Source organism: Vanellus vanellus (genome assembly GCF_965231255.1).
Source record: "Vanellus vanellus genome assembly, chromosome: 17".
Classification (NCBI taxonomy): domain Eukaryota; kingdom Metazoa; phylum Chordata; class Aves; order Charadriiformes; family Charadriidae; genus Vanellus; species Vanellus vanellus.
Genome location: NC_138922.1, coordinates 8257735 through 8275528, shown reverse-complemented (window position 1 = coordinate 8275528; position 17794 = coordinate 8257735). Strand labels below are relative to the sequence as shown.

Here is a 17794-nt window from a genome sequence, read left to right as displayed (position 1 = left end):
GCTATTTTGAAGGATAATCTCCCCGGCCCATGTCGTGCACTCTGCGATGGGGAGCGCGTGTTGGCTAGCAACGGCATCCCCTCTTCCGATAAGCCAGCTGAAACTGGGACAGGGAAAGAGAACTCGCTTGAAGCAGCTGGGAAATCCACAGCTCAGGGAAGCAAAGTACAATTATTTTAAACAATTCAAGCTAAACTAACTCTCAGTTTCCGGATGAGAGCTCCATCACGCAGGCAGGGCCCACACACTCCTCCTGGCCCCCCTGCTCCCTGCCCCACCGCTCGGCATCCCTTCTCCTCCCTGCTGCTGCCCCAGCATGGACCAGCTCAGCTCCAACCCTGCGTGGCCCATTTTGGTTCCCTTGGTATTAACCTGGTGCTGATGAACCTCACACCAGTCCCTGTCCCCTTCCCTCTCTGCACTCTCCCAATGCTCGGGGACACCACAGCTCATCCACCTCCTCTCATATACGAAGTACTGGTTTTTAATGCTACAGCTCTTTGCTGTGGACTCCTCTGATCCACCCATGTCACCCCGTTCCCCTTATCTCTGCGTAAGTACAGTTCCCTTTGGAGCCACCCTTGGTGAATGGTGACTCTCAGAGGACACAACAAGGGGCTCCAAAGAAGCATTTGAGATTTCGAGGGACATTCTCAGGGTGCCCCATTTGGGGAACAGCAGGGTGATTTCCTCCTGCTCGATCAGCCGGCAGGGAGTCCTGCTCTCTTCTTGCAGCTGCGAGTTGGTGCACCACGACTGCACGATAGCCAAAAGAAAAAAAACGGATTTAGGGGAGGGACTGCTGGGCAAACTATTTCGGTAAGGAGGACTACTAGGGAGAGCTTAAAATAGGCAGAGAGCAGTCAAGACTCCAGTTTTAAGGTCTTACATTGAAGATCCACAAAAATGAACAGCCTGACACGCCTACATCAACAAAACAGGATTCTATACGATTGCGATATGAGCAGTCTTTTGCAATACATCAGCAAGAGCCCAGCGAATCTCTCAGCCACGGTCTATGCTAAAATAAAAGAGCAATAGGGTGATACTGCCCCCCTGATCAACGGATGTCGGCGCTGTGAGGGTCTGGTTTGAGAAATCCTGACATAGTCTATTAAAACAAAATGGTTTGGGGAAATGGCGCTACAGTGCGTGTATCAGTTCAGCTTTTCCTGTGTCACAACAAAGCTGATACACAAAGGGGAGAGGAGAGTATGAAATGAACAGTTTCCCCCATTCCCTTCGCACCACACATACGTGCCCGTGGAGAACAGATGGAAGAAACGAACATTGTGTTGAGAGAGGAAAAGTGTTTGAAGGTTTATCGGAGAAGGAAACTGAGACAGATGTCGTGCTTATGTCATGTGTTAAAACCTTGATCGTACTTGCAGAAATGGGATATTCGATGTATCGCAGGCCATGAGCTCTGCTCCTGTACTTTGAAAGGAGGCTGGGTAGGGACCAGGAGAGTGGCTGTGCCTGATTCAAAGGATATGACGGGGGTGGTGGCAGCTTCTCATTTTAAAAAGAGAAAGAAAGACCAAGTGCATAGCAGTGGGGTCCCAGCCACGGGTGTTGGCTCCACGAGGAGCACAGGAAAACGATAACCTCAGAAACTCACAGCACTGTGAGGCTCGATTTTGGGTCGTTCCATGGCAATGGTAATGCAGTTCAGGAAAATGATCACCAAGACGATATGATCAAACATCTTGTGCGTGATGATTTTATTGCACATCAGACGAAATCTGCCGAGAAAGAAGGAAAAAAAAAAATAAAAAGAGGAGACAGACCAGCTATTAATGCTCGACTGGTTGGGGAGAGACGCAGAGACGCAGCAGCTCCACGCGTGGCAGGGGAATCGAGCGCTCCGTTTGCAAAGCAGATGAGCTACAACATCCCAATCCCCTCCCTGGCAGAGCTGCACGCTGCAGGCAGATCGGGGTATGAATAGAAAAGGATCTGAGCTCCAGAACTGGGCTACAGAATTTCAAGCCCCAGTAATGCTCCTCGGGGACTTTGGGTCACTTGAAATGGAACAGCTGCTTCCGCAGCTCGGACAGGCAGCCGGGTTTGGATCCCACCCCCTACCTGGTCCGTAGTGCTCAGGTTGAGCTTAAATAAAGGAAGAAATACTCCGAGCAAGCCCGTAAGGGTTGAGCGCACACGGAACAAAGGGACAGAAGCTATTTACTGTGACAGATGGCTGTACACTGACCCAGGATTTATAATACCGTATTACATTTCCCAAAGTCTGTTTCTGAAAATCTCTCTAATCTTTGTATGAATGAACTCGAATGCTGTCCGGGGCCCACCGGCTCAAACCCGGGAAACCCTCGCTGAGCGTGGGTGCACGTCCAGAGGCACACAGAGGAGAGCACGGAGCCCAGATGGCCCCGGCACAGCTGGGCTTTGGGAAGGGCAGAGCTGGGGGGCTGCAGGCAAGGAGAGGGGGTTTTCTGGGGGTTGTGGGGAGAGGGAGGACAGAGAAGTTCAGGCAGATTTAGGAGGTCAAGGAGTGCCCTTTGCTGTCTTGTAAGTCTGCACTGGGTGCAAATTCAGATTTATCTGCTTAATGCAGCACCTTTCCCCCTGCTTCAAACCTGCCCCCCACTCCATCGAGTGAAAAACTCGCAGAGCACTGGCATCACCGACGAAGCAAATGATGAACTTGATAGACCTCTAGCCATGCCCTGGGCTATGGGTCTGTACTGGACGCTCCTATGCCAGGGCCATGCCCACCCCAGAGCAGCTCCCTGTGAGCCCGAGGTAGTACCGGAGCAGGGGAAGGGCCGGGAGTTTTGTGGACTGACATACGGAGACCCATCTGGGGTGGGTGGGCAGAGCGAGCCATCGTGAGGAGGGCACCCGTGCCCAGCACGGCGCCGCGGCTCGAGCGCAGCTGCCTTACCTTGAGTGAGGAGCGAAGATGTAGATGGACCAGGAGTCTCTCTCCTTGCAGCAGGCGGGGAGACGTGCCCGTACCCACGCCTTCATGCGGTCCCTTTTGCTCTAGGAGGGAAACATACAGCAGAGCGGGAGGAAAACACGGAGAGAACTGTTAAAACAATAAACCCCCAAAAATTCCAAGTGAAGGACCTGGGGCAATTTTGCACTGAGGGCCTATCTCCAAGTGCTCAGTAAAGTTGAAATAAAATGATCTCTCCCCAAAAAAGACCCCGCTGGGCAGGGGAAGGAGCTCTGGCAGCCGGGCAAGGGCTGCGCAGGGTTCGGTCTTGCGTCTTCCTCCGCACGGTAACTGCATCTGGCACCCGGTTAGCCAAGAGGACAAACACAGTGAATAAAATCCTGGTCCCAGAGGATTGATAACCTGCTCTGATCAGCCTCGGTCCCTCCAGATACTCCTCAGATGCTTGCCTGAATCTTCTAATATTTTGGGGGTATTTTTGTTAGGTTTTTTTCTTGTTTGGGGTTTTTTTAAAGCATACATAACGCTTAAGTCAGAGGTTATACAGGGAGCAGAGGGAGGGATTCCTGCCGCTCGCTGGGCCAAGCCTTACGTCCACGCACCACCAGAAAGCTGAAGAAATCGTTTGGGGACCTGAGTTTTGGCCCAGGAATAACAATGGCGAGCATCTGCCTCTCGTTCAGCACGAACAGATTAGATGGGAGATTATAAAGCCAGAAGGGAACATCGTGGCCAGCCTGACATTCGGCAGGAACACAGGCCATGCGACTCCCGCAAATTAATTCCTACTTGAAACCACAGCGCATCCTCAGCCACGTCTGCTTATGTTTTAGACCGTCTGCAAGGTCATTTAAGGCCAGGAGGGCAGGTTGTAAAAGCGTTGGCCAAGGGGTCAACTAAAGACACGAAAAAGTGGACACCGAGGGGAAGCCTCCTCCCGGCTGCAACAGCCTCTGGATTAGGTCTCGTCGCCTTCTCGTCCGTCGGTCTCCGAGGGGAAGTCAGGATCTTTAATCCAATTGGCGTTGCAGTGGGAGCATCTCGAGCACGGACAAGCGGCAGAAGCCAGACGAACACGTCGCCCATCGCGCCGGGGCTTTCCCAGCCCTCCCAGATCGAAGCGCCAGAAGATAAATCCCCAGACCGCCCTGTGCAATGTCACCGCAGTGCTTTGCGTTTACAGATAAACAGAAACAACCCCGTGCTCTTTCATTTCCCTTCTTTCCCTGCTGCCACCTGGGCTTGGATGGGCAGGCACACGGCAACGTGGCTGCCCGGGCTCTTTGAAGCTTTCTTCTGCGGCCCTTGAGAGCCGTGAGCACGCCGAGGGCTGCGGAGCGCTGCGCGGGAATCGCCGCTCGCGCCCCCGGAGCGCCCCGACCCCGCGGCTGAGGCACTTCTCTTTATTTCACCCTGGAAATGGGGAAGGGGGGGGTTCGTTTGGAGCCAAACTGTTAGCGATTGGAGGTATTCTGGACTGTAAAAATAGGATTTGTTAGGGTAATTGAGTGGAATGGAGGAAGTGCTTTCTGTTCCCATACGCGCTCAGCCAGGGGTCTCATTAGCGATGGGTCATAACTAGTGTAGCGTCCGTTTTAATGAAAGCACTTGGTGACAACCTGAACCCTTCAGAAAGTGAAAACCACCTCGTGGAAATAACACGAAAAGTCTGAATAACAAACAAACAAAGAAAAGCTAGATCTTTCTACCCCTCTCCTTCAGCCGCCCATCCTTCCCTCCCCTTCTACGCAAACGCAGACGGCGCCACGGCGCACCAGTAGGTTTGGGCCACATCTTGGCTGTTTTCACATCCCCTTTCCAACTCCAGGCAAGGAGTCAGAACTGCTCCCTTCTCTCTAAACTGTATTTAATAGAGCACACATCCTTGGGGTTGCGTTATCCCTTCGAGCAGCCTAGTTAGTTTAATTATCCATAGATTTAACAAAGGTAAGTAAATGGATAAAAATCAGGTGTCTGCTCAAAGTCGCGGTGAGAACAGCGATTTCTACCCCAGCCTCTGGACATGGAGTAATAGCTGCGACTCGGTCCGGTTCATTTTGCGAGCTGGAAGGTTTCCAGAAGTATCTATTATTCAAAGCAGTTCTGGTATTTATCATGGGGATTTGTAGTGAATGGTAATGCGTCAGCAGCACAGAATGCTTCTTTATATTCCTTTTGTCCAATTTTAATGCCAAAGATATTTTGGGGTTTGGCTAATTGTTGCAGCTTGCAGTTCATGGGCTAAATCAGATAACAAAGGCAAAAAGTGATCTTCCATCATGTCTCTCTATTGAGCGTGTTAGCGTCAGGGCGAGCACCAGGGCTCGGCCGGGGCTGCAGCCCGGCGGCTCTGTACGGGGCCAAGTACATCCGCAGAAATCTAAAGGCAAAGGAATTACTCCAGATTTCCACCCGTGGAACAGCGCAGTTCAGTTAATTTGAGCCAAATGTAAGATATTTGGGAAATAAAACCCGAGCGTTCCCAGCCTAAGTCCCATCAGATGCTTTCTCCGCGAGGTCCAGAGGCACATCAACCGCTTACAATCAGGCTGATTGCAGCTTAAGCCTGCATTATCTTCAAAGCGATATATCAATTATGTGGTTTAAATCATATCTGTTTGTTCGTAAAACACACCTGGACGGGATGAATAAAGATGCAGGGCAGCGGGGGGAGGAGAAGAACACTACTCTTTAATTTGGTCGCCAGTGACTTAGACAAAATCCCCCTGGGTAAGACCACCCGGGCTCCCCCCGCCGGGACGCGGGCAGGGGCCGGGAGGCGGTGTGATGCCGGGGCTGCCTTCCCCCGGCAGCGCGCTGACAGGGCCCTCCGAGCCCACAGCGGGGAGAGCTGCTGAGAAACAGCTGCTTTTCTTTTGCTTTTTTTTCAATTTATTTTTTTTTTTTTTTTTTTTTTTTAGGACTTTCAGATATTAGTGTAGTTACGAGGGCAGGATGAAAGGCTGTTGGCATTAAAAGATGACTGATGTACTCCTCGGAGTAAGGGAGAGGCTCAGATTTATAAAAGATTTATTATAAGGATGGGGGGGATGGGGGGGGGGGAGCTGAAAAACGCTCTATGAGTGGCAACGGACCTCCAGGCAAGCTGGAAGCTGCGCAGAGGCGCTCGGGACCTGATTATTCAATTTAAATATGCAGCGGGGGCAGCGGAGAGGGTTTGGGGAGCGGCTGGACTGCACGCCACAGAAAACAAAAAAAAAAATAAAAGTGCAATAGGCAACGGGGAAAGGAGCTGCCATTGCAACGAGGATTTTGTCCCCTGGGAGGAGGGGACACATTTGGTTGCAGATTCAATATTTCCCTCACTTTCTGCTCTGAGCGCTCAGCAATCTGGGTAGAAAAGCATCCAAAAATCCAGCAGATGTGAACAACAAAGACCTCGCAGCACATCCCTGATCTCGGTCACGGCCGCGTGAACCCACCCGGGCGGCAGACCGCCCGCTCCCTGAAGTTTCTCCTCGTCTGCACTCGCGCAATGAAGAACAGATTTCCGTTCCCCGATTTTATACTGCTGGGGAGAAGAGCTACCAGGGGCCTGATTCTGGCCCCTTGGAGGGAGGTAAATTCAGAATAAACTCATTGAAGGCAGCGGAGCGGCACTAATATAATGGGAGCCTGGGAGATCCAAACGGAGCCTTTGCACTTCCTTTTATTTCTGCGCAGAGGCAATCAAAACCAGCCAGCAAGGAGAGATGTGAGGCTTTGTTGCAGAAGGGCATATTTAGGATTACTTTGATCTGAATAACAGTCGAGTTCTTTTCTTCTTTTGTTGGCGGGGGAGTTTTGAATTTTATTTTTTCCATTTTAAAAATAATTACTTTTTTCCCCTGACTTTGTCAAGGCTAATTTAGGGGCAAAGCAATCCCCCCAAACGTCAGGAGGGAATCGCAAAGGGAAGCTCTGCAACCTGGGGGCTCATTTCGCTAATCTAAGCAATATTTTCCAATCCGTCTGGTTTAGCGATCCGCAGTGAAGACGTATTTCAGAGCACGGGGAAAGGCACCAGCCAGCCGCGGATGTCCCAGCTGTGGCTCTACCGTGGGCTGGGGCACAATTTATTTACCCTATTTTGCCTATTCTTCCCCTCGGCATTTGCTCCCAACCGCTCCGTGGGAGAGGACTGAGGCACCTTTGGTCTAACTCTGCGTGGCCGGACCTCGGCACCCAGAGAAGGCGTTTGGTTTACGCTAAAAGCGGCCACCGTAAGAAAGATAAAAAACGTGCATCTTATTCAACAGCCCGTCGTCAGCGCTGGCTGGGGCTGCGGGGCTGGGTGGGATGGGACAGGAGGGACGTGTCCCATCACCTGACGTCCAGCGCGAGGGGGGCTGCTGGCTTCCGAGCCTGCGGGGGGAAAGGAAGGGACCTGAGAGAGGTTTGGACCAGGTGAGCTGGAAAAAGCAGCAGATGTTGGAGCACGAAAAGCCAATCCCTAGCTAGCAATAAAGAGCATGGTCTCTTGATCACTTTTAATAGTGTTTTTTCCAAAAATAATTAGCGCTCCCTTTCTTAAAAATTCAATTTATTTTATGGAGGTTAAAAACCAGGTTAAGACAATCAGTAAAAATCCCAGGCTGAGGATCCATGCTGGAGATGTAATGGGATAATGGCTTTTTTTAAAGGCGATTCGCAGCCGAGTGACTCCATTCTGCCAGCACTAACTCTCTTTCTCCTCCTGTTCCTCCTCTGGAGTCACCGCTCCATTTTGCATCCCTTCACACGCTCCAAATTCCATTTTCATGCAACAAACTCAGTGAAATACAGTAAAATCACGTCTACAAGCCGCAGCTTTCGTGTTCTCAGTAATGCCCCGGTTACCATCACGTGGCTCTACCCAAAAACCATCCGCTTCACCAGCGGAAAGAGTTACCCCCGTGAGGATGACACATCAGACTGTCCCATTTTTAAGCCTGAGAACAAGGTAAAGTGAAAGAAAGAGGTAACCCGGGAAGAGCAGAACTCCCCCCTAAAACTCCCCAAAACTGTCCTGGGAACATCCCGATGGGACAGTCCCCGAGGCGTCCTCCCACCAGCTCAAGCCCCTTTCTGCCAGCCATGCAAAAAACCTTGGAAAAGCAGCCAAATTCCTTTTATGCCCTTAAGATACAAAAACCCACGTGGAAAAAGAGACCCTCCTCCTTTCCCTGCACTTGCAGCCCTTTTAGCTAAACTGGCACTTTTCATGCCTGTGAAAGAGAGATGCTTATTGGAGTGATGCCTCTTCATATGGAAATTAATGCAAAGCCTTTGAAATTACCACCATCTCTACCGGAGTAATGCTGCCATGGGAATGGGGGGCCAAACCCTGCCCTTCCCTTTCCTCGCCTGTCCACGTCAACAGAAATTGTCTGCTGCTGTACGTGGGGGCAAAAAGCTGAATAATTTTTGGAGAGCAGGGAAAGTTACTTGTTTTGTTGTGGTGTTTTGTTTTTTTTTCCCCTAAAGAAAAAATGAAACCAGGAGAGTGACTATTTCCAAGAGACAGCCTTTGCTCTGCACCTTTTAGTGGTACCTGGGGAGTTTTGCCCTGATGTCTCCATCATGAACCTTCTGATACTGCACTCAAATACTTAATACGATGCCAACCCCATTTCTGGTGGCATCCACAGCCCAAAGACCTTCTGGTGTTCTTCTGGGTGACTCTCAGTCTGGTCTGGCGGTGATGGTGAGACCTAGTCCCTGCCACAGGCCATTGCTTCCCACCCATGCGCTCCCGAAACAGGGACAAGCATCGCTTTGACAAGGAAAAATGCCCCAAATGAGCGCTTGGCATTTCCTTACCATGTTGCCTTCATCATCGCCGTCATCACAGTCCTGTCGGGGGTCATCCAGGTGGAGCTGGTGCAGAAGCAGACCCGGAGAGGTCTTCCCATTGCAGTCCTGGTGCTCGGAGGTGGAGGTCCGGCTGCTGTGCACGCTGCTGGTCCGGTACAGGGAAGGCACCTGCAGGGTATCCTGGAGGTCGAAGGAGCCTTTTGTTTCCAGCGACTCCATGCGATGAGGCAAAGAGCCGTTGAAGCTGCCGGCCCGGCTGGAGTGCTCCTCATCCGAGCTCTCCCCTTCCTCCGAGCTCTCCTTCCCCTCGCCGGAGAGGAGGGATCTGCGCTCCCCGCTCTGTCCCCGACGCTTGAGGCTGGGGGCCCGGCCGATGCTGTTCCAGCTGGAGCGGCGGCTGTTCCAGCTGCTGCCGGCGCTCCAGGGGCTGTGCGGGGAGCTGCGGGCGCTGGGCTGCAGGAAGGACAGGGAGAACATCAGCCCCGTGCCACCCGCCCCATGGCAGGCCGCTGCCGTGCCAGCTGGGGCGGATGGATGGACAGACAGTCCCGTAAGCCCAATGGACACCCGCTGAGCATCCGCAGGAGGAGATGACGTGAGTACCGGGGACTTGAGCTCGTAGGCGGCAGGGTCCATGGAGACGCCGCTGGCCCGGCGGGACTCGTAGCCCTGCGCTGCATCCCCAAACATGGCGCTCTTGGGCATGGGCATCGGCGTGGCAGCGGTGTGTATGATGAGCGGCGGGGTCAGGCTCTTCTTCAGCTCCGGGTGGTCACTCAGGGCCATCACTAGAAGACACAAGTGGGTTTTTGGTGTCACACCTCGAGGGGCACATCTACAACCTGCTCCCCGGCAGGCAAAGCAGATGCACAGGGCCGGCTCTCCTCCAAGCACCAGGAGGATGGAGGCCAAAGAGCCCTTCTGGAGAGCTGAGAGCCTGTCCTTCAGCCTGGCAGGGGAGCAGGGACACGCAAACCAGGAATGGGATCAGGTGCCAATGGGAGAGAAGAACAGATGCAGACTGTCACCTGCTCCCCCTCAACCCTCCAACCAACACTCCTTGCCCATGCCGGGCTCCCTCCATCCTCCTTCCTGGCAGGTCCTCTGCTTCCGCCCCTGCAGAGAGACCCCAAAAGCCCAGACCTTGGGTTCAGCGGGGAGGTTACAGCCCAAATACCATCATGTCTCTCTCCGTCTGCATCCCAGGATCCCACCCCATGCCGCAAGCCTGCTGCGATGTCAAGCGTGCCACAGCTTAGACTACATAGAATCATAGAATTAGTGAGGTTGGAAGGGACCTTTAAGATCATCAAGTCCAACTGTTAACCTACCCTGATAAAAACACCACCACTTCTAAACCATGTCCCTAAGCACCTCATCTACCCTTTTCTTAAACACCTCCAGGGATGGTGAATCCACCACCTCTCTGGGCAGCCTATTCCAATGTTTAATAACCCTTTCAGTGAAAAAATGCTTCCTAATATCCAATCTAAACCTGCCCTGACATAACTTGAACCCGTTTCCTCTCATCCTATCACTTGTCGCCAGGGAGAAGAGGTCAGCTCCCATCTCTCTAAAACCTCCTTTCAGGTAGTTGTAGAGGGTGATAAGGTCTCCCCTCAGCCTCCTCTTCTCCAGGCTAAACAACCCCAGATCCCTCAGTCGTTCTTCATAAGGTTTGTCCTCCAGACCCTTCACCAGCTTTGTAGCCCTTCTCTGGACACGCTCCAACACCTCAATGTCCTTCTTGTAGTGAGGGGCCCAAAACTGAACACAGTACTCGAAGTTGTTCTCTCTGGGATGGCTTTTTCCTTCGGGACACGTTGTTTTCACAGCAAAGCGAGGTTTCTGCGGAAGGGCCTGTGCCCCCGGGGCGGTTACTCACAGGCTGGATTGGACAAGTTTTTCTTAAGTCCTCCCTCCTCTTCCAGGCTGCGGGGGAAGAGATCGCCATCGGAATCGGACTTGGAAGCATCACCCTGGAGCAAAACAGAGGGCTTCAGCAAGGAGGGCGACGGGCCGCGGTGCACGGACACCCCTCTGAAAAAACAATTTCCCATCTCCAACACCACACCTACGGATCCACTGAATTTCGCACCACGATGCAACATCACCTTTCACAAAATGACGCATGCACATATTTATACCACAGACTAATTAACCTCCTACCAGGAAAACAGACTGCCTCTGGCTCCAAACGCAGTCCCAGAAAGGGATCAGAAAAAACCCAAACCATTGCTTAATTTTTGCTGCTGGAATTGCATACTGGGCAGGTATTAGGGAAGGACAGATATCTGACGAGCAATTTTGGGACAAAAATTGAACCTACTCATCTCTCTTACTTTATAAACTATAGCTTAAAACTTTCTCTGTGTGGTTCTTTCTACTGATGCTTCGATGAAGCAATCCAGGGTTCGGAAGGGGCACAAGGGACCCTGACTTTCCAGCGCGGCTAATGGGCACGTGCAGATGGACGCCCCACCAGCGCAGAGAGGATCCAGCTGGCAGAACCTGATAGCGACTGCCCTGGGCGGCTGTTCCCCTCCCAGCTGCGAACCACAACAGAAGCAGAGGTTTGGGGGATTTAGGAATTTAAATAAATTCCGCTGTATCATTTCAAATGCTGCGGGTTGAGTGAGAGCTGCCTGCTTTGACGTGGACCCATCCTCAGGAGAGAGAAGATGTTTACCATGGCTCGCAGCGTGGTGCCCAGGCTCTGGCTTGGTCTTGCGGCATGGACCCGATTAGGGATGTCCCTGCGCACCCCACTGATTCTGTCCATTGGCACTGCAGAAAGGTGCTTAGGGTGTGGTATAGTCAGGATACACCCGACGGGCGATGGTGCTCGCCAGAATGACGTCCATCCAAAAGAAGAGGATTCACGGCTGAAACCAACGCTCTGGCAGAGGGCACCAAGCCCCGTCGCGATGTACGCGGGGAGGGAGGAGAGGTGGGAAGGGAGGGAGGATGCTGGGATGAAAGAAGCCAAGCAGATCCTCGCTTCAGCTGGGAGAGACCAGGAGCCCCAGAAAACCCCACCAAGGCTCAGCTGCGTCCCCAGGAGCCCTGACCAGCGCCGCGGAGGTTTGGTGCTCGGGTACCTGTTGGTTGTAAAACTCAGATGGGCCCCAGCATGGGACAGGAGGAAGAGGTGGCATCCGACACAAGGTCCAGTGCCCTGCGCCTCTCTGTTAAGCAAAACCCCAGAGGGATGAGCCCTAATACTCCCCCCGAAGGGTCATTACACAGTTAAGGGTTTTTTTTTCCAGGCAGACTGCACACTCTCAGACACACGTTTTTAAGGCAAAAGAGCGTGATGTGAAGCGTTGGCTCAAAACTTCCCCTCCTGAGGATCCAGGACTCCTGTGCTACTCAGGGAAGCTCATCCTGTAGGACTCAGACTGGGAAGGTCAGGGATGCACCTTGCAAGGGGGAGCACTAAAGTCAGGCCGGGCTGAACTCCGCTGGAGTCAAAACCGTGTCTCCGTACGAACAGGGGCTCCAGCTGGCTCCAGGTACGCTCCCCGCCGAGGCTCCGGGCTCAGCCCGTCAGCGGGCCTGCCAGGAATTACTCATTCTCCCTAATGGGTTATTAAAAAGGAATAAATAACGGGAAGAATTTTATGCTATTTGTATTCCTGGAGTGCTCTTTAACAGCCCAAAGGAAAGTTTTAGGGGGCACGATGAGATGTGGTGCCGAGATGGAAAAGCAGAGCCACGCGGGAACTTCCCACCCCCCTCCCCAGCACCAAACCCCACGCCTGGAGGGCAGAAAGCGTCCCCTCTGAAACACCACGTGCCAGACTCAGCGCGGTGCAGGCAAGCATCTCGCAGCCGGGGCTGCTGCCCGTTACCTGTTCTTGCACTCCCAGTTTGCCTTTCTGGATAGAAAAGGGGTTATGAGAGAACAGGGAGTTAAAATCCTTTTGGGAAAGGAGGGTACGTCAAGGTGGACCAGACTGTACAGCGGCTAAACCAGCCTGTACCGAAGGGGACGGACACACTGGGATACGATGGGAAAGGGCTTTTGTGCCGAAGGAAAAGCCAGGCTCCTCGGAAAGGACAGAAAGGGAAGGGAGCGGTAAAGAGAAAGATGAGGTTGGCAGAAGAGTAAGGTTTGGAGCGTGCTGCATTCCGGAGATCCACGGCTTCCTCAGACCTGGACGGGAACACTGCACATCCTGACCCGCGCTGTAACGCAGCATCTCGCTGGCGATCCCAGCGTCCCGGCCAGCCTTTCTGGGACACGCCACCGGCGCGGCTGCCACCGTCCTACCGAGCACGAGGCTCTCCCCACACGTGTCCACAAACAGGCTTGATTCCAGGTCCCTTCGCTCCTGGGAACCCTCCTCCATCTGCGTGGTGGAGGGAGCGCTTGGCAGCACGCCCAGCGGGCAGCATCACCGTCCGCATCCCTCGGGAGGTCCCCGGGATGTGACCGCGCTGTGGAGGGGCCGTGACAGCCCCGCGGGGAGCCTTCCCCAGGGCACACATCCAGAAAGGGGTCGGCGAGAGCCGGGGCTGGAGCCACATCAACCACCTCGAAGCACCCACCTTAATTTAGCTGGCAACCCCAGAGAAGGAAGGGACTTAAAATCAAGGCTGACTCAACAATGAGGACGACAAAAAAGAAACAAAAAAGAAACAAACCCCCAAACAACCCCCAAAAGAACAACAGCTACTACAATGAGGACAGCACCACGGCGTGTGACCAGGCACCACGAGAGAGACAACCACGGCGGCGGCGGGACGTGCTGCGTACGTACCCCCGACGAGTCGACAGGCAGCTGAATACAGCTTAACTGCCCACTCGCGTCTTCTCGCTTGGAGATCTCCTGAAGGAGAAACGGGGGGAGGGAGGGGGGAGGAAGGGGAAGGAGGGGTTCAATTTTCACAGTTTCAACAGCAGGGCTGAATGGGGAATCAAAAAAAAAAAAAAATAAAAAAAATAAAACAAACCACATGAGAAAAGGCAGGGAAGGAGAGGGGGAGAAGGGCAGCGTGCGGCCGTGACGGAGAGCCGGGCTGGGACACCCACTCCTCTCGGTGCAGGGAGGGGGTGGAAGATCTCAGAGGGAGTGAAGCCCTTCGAAGGGACCAGCCTTACCTTTAAATCAAGTGTTTCGAACGGAGCTTGCTTCAGCTCCTAAGTGATAATTGCGCTAATGAAACACCAGCTAATTATTGAAAACATGATTATTTTTTAATTTTTTTTTTTTGCAGCTGCATAATAGGATCTTTATTTATTATGCCTTCATTAAGCAGCAATGGAGGCTTTTAATGAATGTTTGATTAACACAATATCAGTCCTCTTCGAGCCAGGTGAAATGTCGACTTTAAGGAAAGCCACCGGAACCTGCCGTGAGTTCAGATCCCTCCTCACCCCCGTTAGTGGAGACACCCGTTTGGGTGCCCAAAGGCAGTGGGGTCTGCGGGCAGGGAGGGCACAGCCCCGTCCTGGGGGGGGCTTTGCCACATGAGCGGCCCCGGCATCTCTTCCCAGCACCAGAAGTCAGTCTTTTCCTACCCATTTGGCACGCACGCGTCATTTTTGACCTCACTGTGCTTCCCCTTCCTCGGGGTGGCTCTTCCGACACTCCTCAGCACGTTTCGGCAGCGCGGCCGTGCCCGGTCCCGTCCCGCGGGGCTGCGGGAGGTTACACACTGCGGCAGGAGGGCACAGGTTGTCCCACCGGCTTAATTTCTTGCCCTATAGGACGACTGATCTTTCCTCTAGTTGCTACACGGGATGCAAAACTCATCCCACTCTAGGCTGGGATGAAGAGTTTAAGAAAAACTGATCAGCTTTGGGATCTGGATGGGCCAATAGTGTCTTGCTAGTGATGTAATGGGCACTTAATTTAAAGCTTTTGGTTGTGTACAGAGAGAGACGTGGAAAAGCCATCGAAAGAGAAAACACTTTTCCTTCACAAGGAAAATCCCACTGAAACCAATAGGAATGCAAAAGGCAAGGGATGGAAGAAGAACACTACCCCAAATCCCCACTGCAGGAGGAGGGACTGCTCCCTCTGGCTGAAGCCCAGAAGAAGCCAAAGTCCGTATTTCTCCCAGGACGCTACATCCAGAGAGCAGGTAATGTCCTCCTGCAGAGGAAAGGATGGAGGTGCTGGAGGAGGGTCCTGGGGTGCCAGGGAGGGAGGGGGGCACAAAGGAACAAACCCAAGAGGGAGGATGGCCGGAGACAAAGAGCCACGACAACGGGAGGATCACCAATGGAAGAATACGCTTTGGAGATAAAATTATCAGGAATTCCCTCGGGAGAGGAGCTTTATGCCTGACAAAGAGGAGTCATTGCTTGCTTCAAAGAGAAGTCCCCAGGGCAGGGATCGGGGAGGTCAGGCAGCAATTTCAAATTAGCAGCTCGATCAAACGGAGTGCCCCCCGCTCACCTTCCCCGCACCAACGCCAGGCTCCAGATAGAGCAGAGAACGCCCGGTCAAAAATAACCACGTTGCATAAAGTCCCGTGTGCGCCTCTTGCGAGAGAGAGAAGCAGGTTACCAAATAAAAAGAAAGGAGCGGAAAAAAAAAAAAAAAATCCCCTCCACCCTGCAAAATATATCGCTCCGTATTTAAAGTTTGGAACAGGTCCTTTTTGTTTCTCAACTGCTTATATACATCTGCTGCCTAGCAACTGGGGCTGCAAAGCCACGCACTAAAATTAACGAGGTGCTTGCAGATTGAGGAAAGGCACTCAAGGACCAGGGAGATAAAGGCAGCAGCCCTGGGATTGTGTTTCAGCCCAGAAATCTGAAGGAGAATGGAGAAAAAAAAAACAAAAAACAAACAAAAAAAAAAACCACGAAAAAACCCCACCCCAACCCAACTCAGAAGAAGGGTCAAGTGCAATCACAGGAGGGGGACGCTGGGGTTTGGTTACAGCGAGAGATGATCTCTCTATTAATTCTGCTTAGGAGAGGATCCTTTGTGTGCTGGCTAGCAAAAACCAGAACGAGATCTGTTTGCAAAGCGGAATAAACATAAACCAGCAAGGCCAGACCTGGCTCCCGACCTCCAGCAGACATTTGCTCCCCATCTGCTGCAGAAAACTCGGGTTGAGCCGGGGGATCTCTTGATCCCATTGCAATTTACTGGAGTAGCGCGGAGAAATCAGAATAACGGGGACGTGGAAAGAAGATTATTATTAAAATGCCATCATCAAAGTCTGAGATATAGCACAGCACTGTAATCAGTCACAAATTATAGAATATGGTGCGAGTCCATTGGAACTGCCGCGGTTGGGCAGAATTGGCCACAGAGGGTCTGATCTTTGGAGGCTGTGCCGGGTGCTGGTCCCTACACCCGCCTCGATACCGGCACGAGCATCGCTGGCTTCAGGCTGTCTCGGTGCTTTCCCGAGTCAGAACTTACTCCCGGATTTACACTGCACTTAAAGCACGTTTGCAGCTTACACGGAGACCCTGGAGCTGTCTGGAGCAGCCCGGCGCTGCCCCAGCAGAGGAGGAGCAGGGGCGGGCGATGGGGCGGGCGATGGGGCAGCCCTGCTGCAAAACCCAGCCGGCGGGCGGCAAATTTGACGGGATGCTGCAGGCGGTTCCCCCGACTCCAGGGAAGACATACCCTTCAAGGACACGGTTATCGGAATAAAACTGCAGCGCGTTAAGCCAGGGAGTTATGCCACGGTACCAGCTGGCCGCAAAGCGAGCGTGGGATAAATTGCTGCCCAGGGAAACAGGCGGGCGGCGCTGGGTGTGCGGGAGCGGGAGCATGCCGGCAGGCGAGCGCGGGGATGCTCTAGCAGGAAAAACCGGGCTGAGCCAAGGACCGGAGGTGTCAGCCTCCCTCGAGGGACCAGGGGTCGGAAAAGGGGCTGCTGCATTCAAAGGCTGCGTCCTTTCCTCTAAGCAGCGGGTGCAGCAGGTGATCTCCCACTCCGGCGACCTTCAGAGAATCAATTTGCCAGAGTGAGCAGACAAAGGTTCGGTTTCGAAGCCGTCATCACAAGCAGACAAGGAGCTTTCTACCTCTTCTCGCTCGGGCAAGGGAACATTGTGCTATGCGGGAGAACCTGGCAGTGACCTTCCCTTCGGCTGAATGGTGTTGGGGGGGGGGGGGGGGGGGGGTTTACAGACAGAAACAGCTACGACAATAACAATTAAGAAAAGCAGCAACATGGAGAGAGACGATACAAAAAATAAAAAGTATTTCTTCTTGCTATCTCCTGGTACAACTCCATTAATTTAACTCTAAACTGTGCTCCAAAACTAATAGTAAAAACCCACCCTGTGCATAGCTATTCACAGGGTGGTAGGATATTATGATACACCAGCAACAAACCTTAAATAATATTTAGTCACCCCGGAACGCTTATAAAAAATCAGAGACAGGCTGTAAAAGCACAGCCTGTACAAGCAGGTCCCAGTGAGCAGCTTCAGGCTGTATTTACCGCTCCGACCCCCCGAGCAGCGTGTAACGGTCCCCTCCCCTCACTGATGTTCTCAGACAGTCGGCCAATTTTTGCAGAGAGCGGGTGGGCACCGCAGGTCCCCCGCTCTGGGCACTTGGTGACGTGCTCACTCGCTCCAAGTTGGACAGTTGGGAAGGCAGTAGGGATGCAAAAAAGGTCCAATTCAAACCTAAGTGCCCCCCCCTTCTGTGAAAGCCTCCAGCAATCTGGGATGTCTCATGGAGGTTCCCAGCCCGAGGAAGCAGCCGGCAGAGACCAGAAATCGTGTACTTTAAAACGTGCAGAGCATTGCAGGGCTGGAAACGGGAAGAGCTCCATGAACGCGTACCATCAAAAAAGACAATCGTGTCACTAATCTCTCACCAGCCTGCGTAAGTTTTCAGGAGGGGCTTTTAATCTGGCTGACAAACACGGTGAGAACTGCTTCAGAGACACTGTCATAGCAGCGATCCCATCCGCAGTGCCTGACTCACCGCTGAATTCCCACTCCTGCATTAACGCTAACAATGCTTTTCATTTAAGCCCTTCATTTAGAGGGCTTGCAGTATTAAATTGCACTGTGGCTAAGAAAAAAAAAAAAAAAAAAACACACCAAAACGAAACAGAAAGAAGACCTAATATTTT

At 52.7% G+C, this 17794-nt stretch overlaps 1 protein-coding gene across 1 annotated transcript in view; it reads right to left on the bottom strand.

The window, feature by feature from the left end:
- CACNA1G (calcium voltage-gated channel subunit alpha1 G) overlaps positions 1-17794 on the bottom strand; it is a 103162-nt gene that overhangs the window by 46757 nt on the left and 38611 nt on the right. The window contains exons 13-18 of the mRNA XM_082492405.1: positions 13489-13557; positions 10608-10701; positions 9326-9510; positions 8729-9175; positions 2909-3009; positions 1622-1745 (exon numbers count right to left, since the gene is read on the bottom strand). Of these exons, the coding sequence (XP_082348531.1) occupies positions 1622-1745; positions 2909-3009; positions 8729-9175; positions 9326-9510; positions 10608-10701; positions 13489-13557 (1020 nt within the window). The remainder of the gene's footprint in view (positions 1-1621; positions 1746-2908; positions 3010-8728; positions 9176-9325; positions 9511-10607; positions 10702-13488; positions 13558-17794) is intronic.